The sequence below is a fragment of the Chrysochloris asiatica genome, unplaced genomic scaffold, assembly GCF_000296735.1.
Source record: "Chrysochloris asiatica unplaced genomic scaffold, ChrAsi1.0 scaffold00028, whole genome shotgun sequence".
NCBI classification, from domain to species: Eukaryota; Metazoa; Chordata; class Mammalia; order Afrosoricida; family Chrysochloridae; genus Chrysochloris; species Chrysochloris asiatica.
The window spans coordinates 18592401-18606366 of record NW_006408546.1 but is presented as its reverse complement, the minus strand read 5'-3'; the positions used below and the strand labels follow the sequence as shown (position 1 = coordinate 18606366).

The 13966-nt window shown below is 39.9% G+C and overlaps 1 protein-coding gene across 1 annotated transcript in view; it reads right to left on the bottom strand.

Moving 5' to 3' along the window:
• Positions 1–13108, bottom strand: part of CLSTN2 (calsyntenin 2) — a 617054-nt gene extending 603946 nt beyond the window's left edge. Inside the window, exons 1-2 of the mRNA XM_006846659.1 lie at positions 12970–13108; positions 10232–10354 (exon numbers count right to left, since the gene is read on the bottom strand). Of these exons, the coding sequence (XP_006846722.1) occupies positions 10232–10354; positions 12970–13108 (262 nt within the window). The remainder of the gene's footprint in view (positions 1–10231; positions 10355–12969) is intronic.
• Between the last annotated feature and the right edge of the window lie 858 nt (positions 13109–13966).

Genomic DNA, 13966 nt, shown 5'->3' with positions numbered 1-13966 from the left:
TCTCCAACAAGATGGATTGCCAAAGTGGCAGCATCGATAGACTCAAGTATGGCAATGATAGTGAGGTTGGCCCACGATTGGGCAGTGTTTCGTTCTGCTGTGCATAAGGTCGCTATAGGGGGGGTACCGACTCGATGGCACCTAACAACAATAAGAACAACAACATATGATAACTTGGAGTCCTGATGTGGTACTGTAGGATAAGCACTTAACTGTTAACCACAAGGTCTGCAGTTCAAACCCACCAGCTGTTCTTGGAAACCTTATACAGGATTGCTATGACTCAGAACCAACTTGACAGCACTTAACAACAACATATAATAAATTAATATGATAACACTTAAGCAATATTGGTAAGCATTTTAATCAGCATGTTTGTAATAAGTAAAAGCACATACCATATATATGATCCAAACATATATACATATATGTTGCTGTTGTTAGGTACCACTGAATCAAGTTTCAACTCCTTGCAATCCATGTAACAGGGTGGAAATGCCCCATGAGATTTTCTAGGCTATAATGGTCGCATAGTGGTTACAAGTTGGGCTGCTAACCTCAAGGTAAGCAGTTCGAAACTATTAGCTGTTTCACAGAAGAAAGATGAGGTTTTCTGCTCCTGTAAAAAGTTACAGCCTTAGAAACCCTATGCAGGGTCGCTATGAGTCAGAACCAACTCCACAGCACATAACCAACCAATCTTTATGAGAGCAGATCATCATAACTGTCTCCCACAGAGATGCTGGGTGGATTCAAACTGCCAACCTTTTGTTGTACCACTTCAAACAAACAAACCTACTGCCATCAAGTGAATTCCACCTCATAGCAGTTCTATATAAGGTTTTCTAAGACTACATCTTTCCAGGAGCATACAGCCTCCTCTTTCTCCTACACAACTGCTGGTGGGTTTGAACTGATAACCTTACAGTTAGCAGCCCAACTCCTACCCCATAGAGCTACCAGGGTTCTGTTGCACCACTAGGGCACTGTAATATACGTATGTATACAGGTGTATGCATTGTCATTGCTGGTAAGTGCAGTCAAGTAAGTTCAAGCTTACAGTGACACAGAATAGGGTTTACAAGGAGTTGCTGGTGGATTTGACCTGCCAACTTTGCTGTTAAGCAGTCCAATGCTTACTCTACAGTACCCACGCCAGGATTCTGTGTATATGTATGTGTATGTATGTGTGTGTATATGCATATATGAATACAAGGATTCTAACAGTGGCACTCTTTGATCTTGAGTCTCATGAGGATGATTTTTATTTTCTATTCTTTATACTTTTTAGAAACTTTGACATGCACTAGAATGAACTGAGGCCATTCCACGTCTTACTGCTTCATGTTTACTCTTTTTTTTTTTTTCAATGTTTTATTGTGAATTATGTGATCATTTACATGGAAGAACAGTAGCTTTACATTCATCCTATCGTATATGGCTTCCTTGCCATGGTTACAATCCCCTCCATGCATCATCAACCAACCAAAGGGTATACCCAGCAAGCCTTCCCCCTGCCCATCAGCATACAGCCCCTCGCCCTCTCTGAATCCAGAGTTCCCAGCTGCTCCATCTCTCCACATCATCATCTCTTCCTCCATCTCTGGCATCACTGCTTCTCTGGGTAGGGTCCTGCTCTCCGCTCTTCTCCCTTGATGGTCCCAGGGACTGTCGCCCCTGAACTGCAAAGTCAACCACTCCCCTCCTTTTGCTTCAAAATGTCTACCTTTATATTTCCAGCCCTCACAGTCCACTCTGATAGTAATTATTCACTATTGTGCCACATGAGTGCCATCCCCATCTCCTTTCATCAGCCCCACCCAGACAGATTGGATACTACTCAATAGAGATTCTGCCTTCCTCTGCACCCTCTGGATCTAGACTTCCTCTTGAAAGCTTGTAAGCCAGCCTCATGTTTACTCTTGATTCCAAATCTGTGAGGTCTGATGCAGTAGCCCACAGTCCAGGGAAGGCTAACCCTAATTCTCTTCAGGGAATTGACCTCTGCTAAGCTGTGCATTGACCTCTGGCTGAAGTCATGTGACTACTCATAAAGCAAGGTGGGGATGGCAGGGGGTACCCTCCTCTGGCCCTAAGGAATGACCCCAAACAAGCTGGGATGCAAAGGCTGACCAGCTGTGAAGCTGATAAATGTGGCTTATCTGCTGCTAGGATGGATGCTGAGAGAGCTGTGGGGTGGGAGAAACTGAAGAAGACCTGTTCTAGGGCGAGTGACCCTGAGGACATAGAGGAGGGAGGGAGGGAGACCCCACAGGTTACTCACTCACACATCTTTTTCATAGGTTTTGCTACTACCAAGCACTACCTAAATTCTTATTTGCTTAAAATTTTTATTTAAAATGAGTTCCTTAAAAAGAAAAAACCTAATATTTATTTAAAGAGAAAATGACTAGAAATGAAAACCAGCAATCCTTGCCTCAAATAGAAAGTAACTTAAGGAAAATATAACGGAATGGTATTCAAATTTGAGCTCGATGCTGTTGCCTGTGGAAGTCTCTGAGATAGACCTTGTTCCTGTTTTGTCAAAAAGAGTGATTAGCAAGAACGTGAGGAGCTGAAAACATCTTGAACTCTCCAACTGTGTTTTATCCTTGACATAATCAGCAAGATTAAAACAGGACTTCAAAGGCAATTCCTTAGCATGAGACAGTGTTATTTAGTTCTATGTGAAGGTCTCATGCAAATCTGCTGCCAATGAGCTAGGTCTCATGCCAGGGACAACTAACAGAAAAGAAGGCAGGTAGGACTTGGAGTTTGAGGATCTGGGATTGAGTGACAAGATGATCTATCATTAGCAAGACAACTCGAACAGTTTACTTAATGTCTCTAAGTTTCAATGTCCTTATTTGTAAAACAGAATCATAATAGCTAGACTTCCTGTCTCATAAGGCTGGAGTGAGTTTTGGATGCAATTTTATGTATCAGGTTGCACAAATATGTATTTGTGTGTTTATAGTGAAATGTCAGACACAAGTATGAGCTTTTTGAAAATCTGAATGCATATCTTGCAATGAATAGATTACCCAACGAGAAGAAATGATAGGTAGAATTTAAGAAATGTCTTCCCATTTAATTAATATTTATAGAGTGGTATACAATTCAAAAACTACTTTCCTCTACACTAGGTAACCAAGTGTCCCCACACTAGAGTATAACCAATAGAGGCAATGCAGCTTAATGATACAAATATGAGATTTCATCATATCTTCTCGAGCAAGCTCCAAACTTACTTTGTTCCTTTTCTTAACATCACTACTACAGATTATAATTACAGTAACATAATCAACCTAAAATGAATAAAACACGTATGTATCACTGTTAATAAGAATTACAGATACTACCACTATTAGCTTTATTTTATTATCAGACTGATAATAAAATGGTTCTAGACAGTATTAATATCTTTATTAATCCTCATAATAATCTTTTAAATATGAGGGAAGTACTCCCTCAAAAGGTTTAAGTAACTTACCTGAGATCACTCAGCTAGCAAGTGGCAGAGCTCACAAACATGCTTCATTCTGTTCTTACCATTTAACATCCTAGGTAAGAAAGCTTTCTGGCAGGGTCTCTAATATTAGACAACTATCAGACTCACCACAACTTGTCTGTCCATTTGTCATACTGTGGTGGCTTGCGTGTTGCTATGATCCTGGAATTTATGCCACCAATATTTTAAATACTAGCAAGGCCACCCATGGTGGACAGGTTTCAGCTGAGCTTCCAGACTAACACAGCCTAATGAGAAGGAGAGACAGACTAGTTCTGAATGTTTAGCTATTGAAACTTTACAAACAGCAGTGGAACACTGTCAGATAGCACCAGAATATTGGATATAGAAACATGATGAATAGCACCAGAATAGTGTCAGATACAGTGCTGGAAGATCATTCCTAAGTTGGAAGGCACTCAAAATGTGACTGAGGAAGAGCTGCCTCTTCAAAGTAGAGTTCACCATGATGACCCAATGGTACTGAAGGAAAAAGTCCAATGTGCCCTGAAGGCATTGGCAAAGAACAAGTTCCTGAGAACTGATGGAATACAAATTGAATCTTTCAATTAACTGATGCAGCACTGGAGGCAATAACTCATCTATGCCAAGACATTTGGAAGACATCAGCTTCCTAGCCAACTGATTGTAAAAATTCCATATTTACACTCATTCCAAAGAGAGATGACCTAAATGAACACAGAAATCATCAGACAATAACATTCATAATGCATGCAAGTAAAATTTTGTTTAAGATAATTTTCAAATGGCTGGTACAGTACACTGACAGTGAACTACCAAAGGTTCAACCCAGATTCAACCAAGGACATGGAATGATGGCTACCACTTCTGACGTCAGATAGATCTTGACTTAAAGCAGAAAATACCAGGAAGATGTTTACCTGTGTTTATTAACTATGCAAAAACATTTGATCATGTGGATCATAACAAACTATGGATAGCAGTTAAGAGATTGGGCATTCCAAAACATTTCATTGAGCTCATGAAGAACATGTACATAGGCCAACAGGCAGTCCTTCAAACAAAACAAGGGGATAATGAATGGTTCAAAATCAGGAAAGTTGTGCGCCAGGGTTATGTTATTTCATCATACTTATTCCATCTATTTGTTGAACAAATATTATGAGAAGTAGGTTATATGAAGAAGAAAGTGACATCAGAACTGGAGGAAAACTCATTGACAATCTGTGATAATACAGATGCTACAAACTTTCTTGCTGAAAGCAAAGATAACTTAAATTAGATATTGATGAAGGTTAAACACCACAGTCTTCTGTATGGTTTGTACCTCCATATAAAGAAAATAAAGTCCTTTACCAGTGGACCAATAAATAACATCATGATAAATTAAGAAAAGAATGAAGCTTTCAAAGACTTCACTTTTCTTGGATCCACCATCAACATTCATGGAAGCAGCATTCAAGAAGTCAAACTATGTATCACATTAGGCAAATCTGCTGCACAAGACCTCTTTAAACTGTTCAAGAGCAAATATATCAGTTTGCAACATAAGGTGCACCTTACAGAAGCTATTCTGGAAAAACAATGATAGAATTATGCAAGGCTAAAGACTTATTCAATGCAAATACCTTCTGCCTCATATGCACATGAAAGTTGGATAGTAAAAAAGGAAACTCATAGAAGAATTGATGCATTTGAGTTATGGTGTTGGAGAAGAACATTAAAATTAGCATGAACTGCCAGAACAATCAAATCTGTGTTGGATAAAGTACAGCAGACTGTCCCTTAGAAGCCTGGATGTCAAGACTTTGTCTCTCTTTGGACGTATTACCAGGAGGGATTAGTCCCCAGAGTCAGACATCACACTTGGTATAATGGAGCGTTAGCACTGAAAAGGAAGCACTCCAATGAGATGCATTGGCACAGTGGCAGCAGCCAAGGGCTCAAGCTCAACCATTGTGGGGAAGGTGCATAAGATCGCTATAAGTTGGAACCAACTCAACTGCACTTAACAACAACAATGACCAGACCCAAGCAGGTCCAAAAGCAAGGAAACAGACCTATGGGAAGACACTGAGCAGAACAGGAAGGACAAACAGAGTTAACTATGAAGAAGAGAGCATCCCTAGCTGCAATGAGCACTGTAACCAGCCAATCAGATTAACCAAATAATGGCCCAGGCAATTTTCTGGGTAGCTTTTCAGAGTGTCACCCAGCCTGAGAAGCCAACCAATTATGCCTGATCATTCTCTGCAGCCTCTGCTTATAAAGACAAGTCCACACTGGTCAAATGTAGACAAATGAACAATTCTATTATCTTGGAAAGGCAATCTAATTCCTTTCAAATTTTAAAGTCTCCACAGTCTCCCAACAAGCCTCAGTGGGGGCTGGTGTAGAAATTAATAAGTTCACAGTATGTCCAGCTTGTTTTCATTATCATTTTTTGCCATGCATTGGGCAGGATTTTTATTATTACTCAGGGATTCATCTGTATCTGATTCTTTAAGAAGGTCATATCCACAGGGCTCAGCCATGGCATTGAGAATTGAGTCAAGTCTGAAGGAAGTTTCTTTGAGTGAGAGCAGTTCCTGCACTAATCAGGTGAGGCAGGGACCAAAAGTCAGTATCCTAGGGAAAGGGAAGTCTAAGCAGGTGGTGAGAAGCTTGGGTTTGTCCCAGCCCCACTGCTACCAGCTCTGGGATGCTGTTGAAATGTCATAGCTTCTCTGTAAGTTGTCTCACCTATAAAGTTGGTGGGAGGAAGGGCTGAAAAAGGTAACTTCAATTTATTAAATTTTGGACTCCTGATATGGCGCTGTAGGATTAGCACTGGATTGTCAGCCACAAGGTTGGCACTTCAAACCCACCAGCTGCTCATTGGAAACCCTATACGGGGTTGCTATGAGTCATAACTGACTCAATGGCACTTAATAACAACAACAACTATATATGAATCCACACTTCAGAGACATTCATGCAATTTAAGCAAAATAACAACCTTGGACAACTTTCGTTATTTTGCAAATGAAGACAGTTTAATTGTCCTCCATTGTCACTAAATCACACAATTAGGTTAACCCATCCTAGGGCCAGGGAATGAGGGATGCCTGTGGTATCAATATGGGTGCAAACTCATACAACATTTCTGGAAAATAACATATTTTAGGAAATCTAAAATGTTCATATCCTTTGATACAATTCTGGAAATCCATCTAAAAGATGGAATCTAAAATTTGGACATATAATAAAACAATTAGAAGTAATTGTCCATCAATATGAAAATGTTAAACTACAGAACATTTACTGAGTAAAAAATCAGTTGCAAAAAAGCATTGAATAAAATGGGAGTTTTCATTCATTCAGTGGGAAAATTAAATTTTAGTCCTGAATATGAGGTGTGATAAAAATTTTTGAAGGAAAAATAAAAGAAATAACTGGAAGGAAATATACTAAAATATTACCAGAGGCTTTTGGTGGGTACAGGAAGTTCTTGCAAATTGTCCTCTGCAATTTGTTCTATTTTCCATATTTTCTACACTAAACACTTACCATGTTGCAATCAGAAGATGTACAATGAAAGTCTGTTTGAATGGCAAGTCTGGTGGTTCAAATTCACCAGCCCTGCTCCTCTGAAACCCTTAACAGGGAAGCTATGAGTTGGAACCGACTCAATGGCACTTAACAACAACAACATATAAAACATAATCATAACCTTTGCTTAAATAAAATTTCCTTGAAATCACATTGATTTCTGGAGGATGTTCTAGCAGACTCTAAAAGATAGAAAATAATTCTTTTATACATTTTAAAGGGGGTAGGGGCACAGCAGAAACCAAACACAAAAAAAATGATATGTATAGGGACGTCTTCCAATAAGCCTATAGCTCACCTCCTGAGCTGCACTGGAAATAAAGACCACTGGAAAAGGGTAGAAAAACTGCCATACCATACAAGAACAGTTGATGGGGGGGGGGGGGGGGGACTAAAAGCTTCAATTGCCTTTTAGAAGTGATGGAGTTAGCAGATACGAATTTTTCAATTTTATGAGAATGATAGGGATCTGAAATAAATCTTCAGTATTTTCTTTTAAAGATAAATGTTTTAAAATAAGTGCCTGCAGCATGGATGGATGGCTGGTGTCTATGTCCTGTCATAGAACTCATCATAAATAACACTGAGAAAAATAGCTTTGACCATTCTGAAAAGCACCTTTATTTTTTACTCTTAAGAGTTTGGAAGATTATATGTTGATGCATTAAGCGAACCTTATTTTTCAATGCACCTTTAAATAACAGAAAGAATATAGAAACTGTCTTTGGGTGGGAACTACCACTCTGGGTTTGACTAAGAAGCAAACTTTAGCTTCCTGAAAACCGGTGGGCACAGGCAATAGCGAGACGAAAACTTCAAGCACAAATGAATTTGATGTGCTTATGATTTAAATAAAGTCTCTGGAGAGTCTTCAGGAGAAGTTATTAAATGTCTTTCAGCCTTACAACTAAGGAAGTGAAATCATCTTTTATAAATCCAAATTTTCAAATGCGATGCTTGTCTGGCCTGTGTAGTAGAGAGTTAGTAACTTGTTGTTGTTTAGTGCCATCAACTCGGTTCTGACTCATAACAACTCTACAGAGGGTTTCTGAGGAGCAGGTGATGAACTTGAACCGCCGACCTTATGGTTCAAACCGACCTTGCAGTGCAGTGCATTAACCCACAGAGCCACTTCAGCTTATTCAATCATTTGTTTCCTTTTTGACAATTGGATGAGAAGAGGGCCACAAAATGAGTAATCTGACATACCCCTTATCTGTTAAAGTGCTAGTAACACTACACTGAAATGACTTAATGACATCTGTTTACTTAATTTGTCAATGTTTTTCTCATTATGTTTTAAAGAGGAGCCCCATATTTGAAGGAGTCCTACTATGGCGCTATAGGATAAGCATTTGGCTACTAACCACAAGGTCGGCGGTTCAAACTCACCAGCTGCTCCTTAGAAACTCTACACAGGGCCACTATGAGTCAGAAGTGAGGCCACAACATTTAACAATAACAACAACACATTTGAACGGAAAGGTGAATGAAGTGTCCTGGCTTGGTGGAAGGATCTTTGCACACCAAAGTGAAAGAAAAGGCTAAACTAAGGGAAACTGTGAGCACAAAGTCAGCCTAACAGGAAGACAGAATTCAGCTACCTATTTCAGTTCTGATGCATTAAGATAAACCACAATTCTGTATTCTTATGCTAAATATCCCAATTTCTAAATGTTGACTCTATTTCTTATTAAGCACATCGTGAATGTCAAGCCAAACACTTCCATGACCCAAACATTTTTGCTAGTACTAGTTTTAAAATCTCATTTCCAGGGGGGTTGTTAAAGATTGCCTATCAAGGCCAATATCATTTTAGGTGTGCCAAAGAAGGGGAAGAGTTAGCGTGTTCCTAGGCTGGAACAGAAAGCTTGGGGAAGATACCTCATCTTTTGTGAAAAAGACAGGATAGAATTTACTCTTTCAAGCAGAGTATGGCTGAGTTAGGACTAGTGAGGATGGTTGGAATACATATGGAGATTCCCCAATTTTAGGTGTAGTTAGGTGTTTACCATTCTACATAATATAATGTTAAAGCCTTCTTCTGAGAACTGAGAATATCTTGTCCCACACTCTGCAGGATTCTTAGGGGTTGATCTTCATATAAGTCTGAGTTTCCTCATTTAACCCACCTACTCACTTCTTATTCTATAATGCTCTGTAATGAAAAAAGGCCCTTCACTGCGCTTATCCATTTGTAGTGCAAAATAGCCAATTTTTTTCTGTGCCCAAGTAGCTCATAATGTAGCAGACAAACTGTCAGAAAAAAATAGACTTCATTAAGGTGAAAACCTCGGCCTGGCACCCATCTATCATAAAGCAATCTTCTAGAAATCTTGAAAACCTGCATTAAATTTCCTGTCTTTCTCCTGACAGTTATAAAATGTTAACAATATTAGTCATGATGCAAGCATCTTCAGAAATTCTTTTTCTAATCCCTCTTCCCCCTGCCATCACCCATCCCCTTCTCTTGGACAAAATCGACAGAAAGGCATATGCCCATACTCTTCATGTAGCACTCCTGACAGCTGGCCCTTCCAGGAGACTAAAGCAGAAAATGATGGTAGTTCTATGTCAGTGAGAAGGCTCTTAAGACACAAGTTACATGGAACAAATGCCACTGCCTTTGCATTCTTCCTCCAAAGGCCCTACTACTCACTTAAAAGCTCAATGGTTCGACACTCTACTACTCTTGGACAATCTTTTCTGGTTTTTCCTCCAGATCTTCCTGTCTTTTTCACTCGATAATCCACCAAGTTACAAGTCTCCATCTGCTCATGAAATGTGGGGAGTAGGGATGGTGGACCACACAATTTCTCATGTCAATGGGAAATCTTTCTAGGAGGAATTCCCTTAGAAATTTATGAGTCCAATGTCTCCAAATCCAGGGGTCATTTTAGCAATTCTTGTACCTCAGAAGAAGAAGATACTCATGTCTTATATTGGAAGTGACACCAAGGAAAAAGACGACAAGGCAGTACAAAAGCCACACAAGCAATAAGAGACATCCAGCTGTCACTTCACAAGCTCATCTATGGGATATGCGGGGTATTACAATACTATAAAGCCCTAGCTTGGGCTTCATGAAGATTTCCCAACAAGCCTTCAAAGTAAGCCAAGTTCAACCATAGTAAGCCATCATCTTACCTGCAAAAGGGACTGGTGCATCTTTATCCAGGGCTACGAGGGGTGGATCCAAAATAACTGTGTCATTATTCTCAGTTATGACTCCGTGATATGAGGTCTCGATCCAAGGCTTGTGCTTGTTAACTAGAAAACAGTAGAAAAACAAACAAAAAGATTGACTTTCAAGATCAGGTGAATAACTAGTCATAATAATATCATTAATAGTGCATAGACTCTCGTTCAAGAACTCTATGGAGTATATAGAGCATGTTAGTCCCATTTTATACCCAGGAAAACTCCAGAAAAGTTCAAATAAGTTCAAAAGTTACCCAAGGCACTCATAAGGTAAGGCGCAGTAGTACTGAGACTCAAACTCAGGAGTTTGCTCAAAGCCATGGGTCCCTACTTCACTAAAATCTCATAATTTATATTTCTGGGGAAAAGCTCTCTTTAAAAAGCTTCAATTCTCACATGCTATGAACTATTAATAGGTGTCACTGATTCAGAGTTAAAGTTCATTATTAAGCTACAAACACTAGCAGATAATGTGCTGGGATTTCTGACCTTAATCTAATCTGATCCATCATCGTTGTTAAGTGCCACTGAGTTGGTTCCAACCCATAGTGACCCTGATATAGGGTTTCGAAATAACAACTGGTGAGCTTGAACCATCAATCTTATAGTTCAAATGACTTTGCAGTCTGGCACATTAACCCACAGCACCACACCAGGACTCTTGATCCATCATTAGGAGTTATCATCACATTTTATATATATGTATGTGTATATATATATATATATAGATAGATAGATAGATAGATAGATAGATAGACAGACAGACAGACAGACAGATAGATAGATAGATAGATAGATAGTTAGATAGATAGATAGATAGATAGATAGATAAGGTATGTGTGATTGGCGGTTCAAACCCACCAGCTGCTCCTCAGAAGCCCTAGTCAGGGTTGCTATGAGTCAGAACCAACTTGATAGCACATAACAACAACAGCAATATATATAAAGACTCCTGGTGTGGCACTGTAGGGTAAGCACTCGACTATAAGGTCAGTTTGAACCACAAGGATGGTGATTCAAGCTCACCAGCTGCTCTTCGAAAACCCTATACAGGTTTGGAATGAATTGAAATTGACTCGACGGCACTGAACAACAATACATGTATATATTATACATAGTCCTGGTGTCCTGGTACAGAACTGTAGGTTAAAGCATTAGACCACAAGGTCAGTTTGAAACACAAAGTTAGTAGTTCAAACCTACCAGCTGCTCCTTGGAAACCCAATACAGGATTGCTGTGAGTCGAAACCAACTTGATGGCACTCAACAACAGCATATTGTGTGTGTATATATTCATGTGTGTGTATGTGTATATATGTTTATCTATGTTGTTAAGTGCCATAGAGTCAGTTCTAACTCAAAGCAACCCTATATAGAGTTTCTGAGGCTGCAAATCTTTCCAGGAACAGAAAATCTCATATACACATGAGAGGGCTTCAAAAAGTTCATGAAAATTTTCCTTTATCTTATAATATATGTTTCCATGAACTTTTGAAGCCCCTATTTACAAATGCATACAAACACACACACACACACACACACACACACACACTTGTCTTTAAAGATCCAGGAGACATTTGGTCATTTTCTTTTATGAGCTGACTGGTTCTCTAATGAACACCTCAGACACTTAAAAGATCTACTGAATATACTTATTTTGAAAAGGTACTAATGATGGGTAAAGAACTAGGATTGGTATAATATTTCTGAGAGATTCTTATCTCTCACATAAGTGGATACCCAATGTCTGCCAATTCTATTTCCTAGGTCTCCTGACTGATTTGGACTGTCCCCACCATCTTCTACCAGGAAAACTGTAATGGTCTTCTGACTGGTCACCACTGGGAACTGTGCCTCAATCCATTCCACCCTCTACACTGGCATTAAGAATGATCATTTTAAGACATTTGTATTAATCTGATCATCAACAGTGAGTTCCTTGGTTTGTCCTTCCTTTTATTCTCCAACATAATCTCATAGGAGTCTGGGCACAGAGTCGGTGATACAGAATCAAAATAATAGGTTAGAGGGAGCCCTAGAAGTGCCACAAGTGCCTTGATGCCATCCCTCACACCGTGATTCACAGCTTAAAGGTGTCATTACATACATAACGGTCCCAACAGTAACCCTGTGAGGTAGGTGTAATCCTTAAGAAAATAATGAAGAAACTGCTTCTCACAAATTCTGACTTTCCCAAGACCATATGAATGTGGCGGTTGTTAAGTGACATCAAATGGCTTCCAACTCATAGTGACTCTGTAGAGGGTTTCCAAAAGAGAAACTGGTGGGTTTGAACCACTGACCCTGAGATTAGCACTCCAATGTGCATCCAACAGTACCACACCAGGATTCGACACTATATGAACAGGAATTAATAAAACCCCTTTCACACTCCATAATATCTAAAAAGCCCATGTATTAACACACTGCAAGCATACATGTATAAAAGGTATTTAATTAATAGCCATGTCAAAGCAAGAGTTATAAAACTTGGGATCAGCTCTGTTTTGTGACTCCTGTTACTATTCCACTCCAATATCCTTCAGTGGGTCAATAAGGGATATCCAGCACCCAGGATTAGTGGCAGCCTCAATGTGGGTCACCATTTTATTACTTCTCAGCCATTTCACAGCAACCAGGAACTACCCGAGAGGCAGTTTAGTGGACAGGGAGGTATGACTTGCTGTTCTCAGGTTTGGGCCTTGTGACCCATTCTGCAGATTGCATCGTGTCCAGGGTGGAGAGTGGCTCTACCAGGTTCAGGTCTGACTGGAGTAGCAGCTCATCCTTGCTCACATTTCGGCATTCAGACCCACACTTCATTATGGAGCCCAGAAGAATTACAGCCACTCTGGGCTGTCCCTACACTCCTTGGCTCTTTTATTAGCTATCAACACAAATGCAATGTAAATAATTTACAGCTGTTGGGAGAAACAATTAATCTTTTTCTCCCCCTTTAATTAAACCTAGGGACCTATTCATTAGACATGTGTAGAGAGCATACACCAAGAGTTCACCCAGTGATTCAGATTCATTGTCCCACTTGACTGTGGCAGAGAGTGGAACCTAGAGTTACAGTTCCTGGGAGGCAGCCCTGGCTTAGCTGACTGGTCCTCTGCAGGCAGTTTTGTGAGGCCACTCACAGTTCTTGTGTGCTATTCACATGAGCAAGGCTGGAATACATGGTCTCCTCTCAGCACTCTGCCCCCAGGGCAATGAAAGTGTTCACAAGGGAGGTGGCCCATAGGCATTTAAGTTGAGGTGTCCTCCTTAGTGGGGGACAGGTCTTTCCTTACTTCTCCAATATTAGAGCTAATTATGCATTTACCAGCTAACCTAAAGGTTGTTAGTTCATACCCACCCAACAGTGCCATGAAAAAAACCTTTGTAACCTGCTGACATAAAGATTACATGTAGAGAGGGAGGGCTTGATGGTGGCTAGGGTGGAGGTACACTTTGGACTTCTTCCCTGAGTATCATTGACTCTTATTCATATGGTACCTCTTGAAATGGCTGAACATTAACCATTACCTTTTGGTACAATGACTCTGTGTATTCCTTCCATCTTTTATTGATGCATTCTGCATCATTCAATAATTTGCCCAGAAATCTGCTGCACAGGAACTTTTTTAAGTGTTGAAGAGCAAAGATGTCACCTTGAGAACTAAGGTGCGCCTGCCT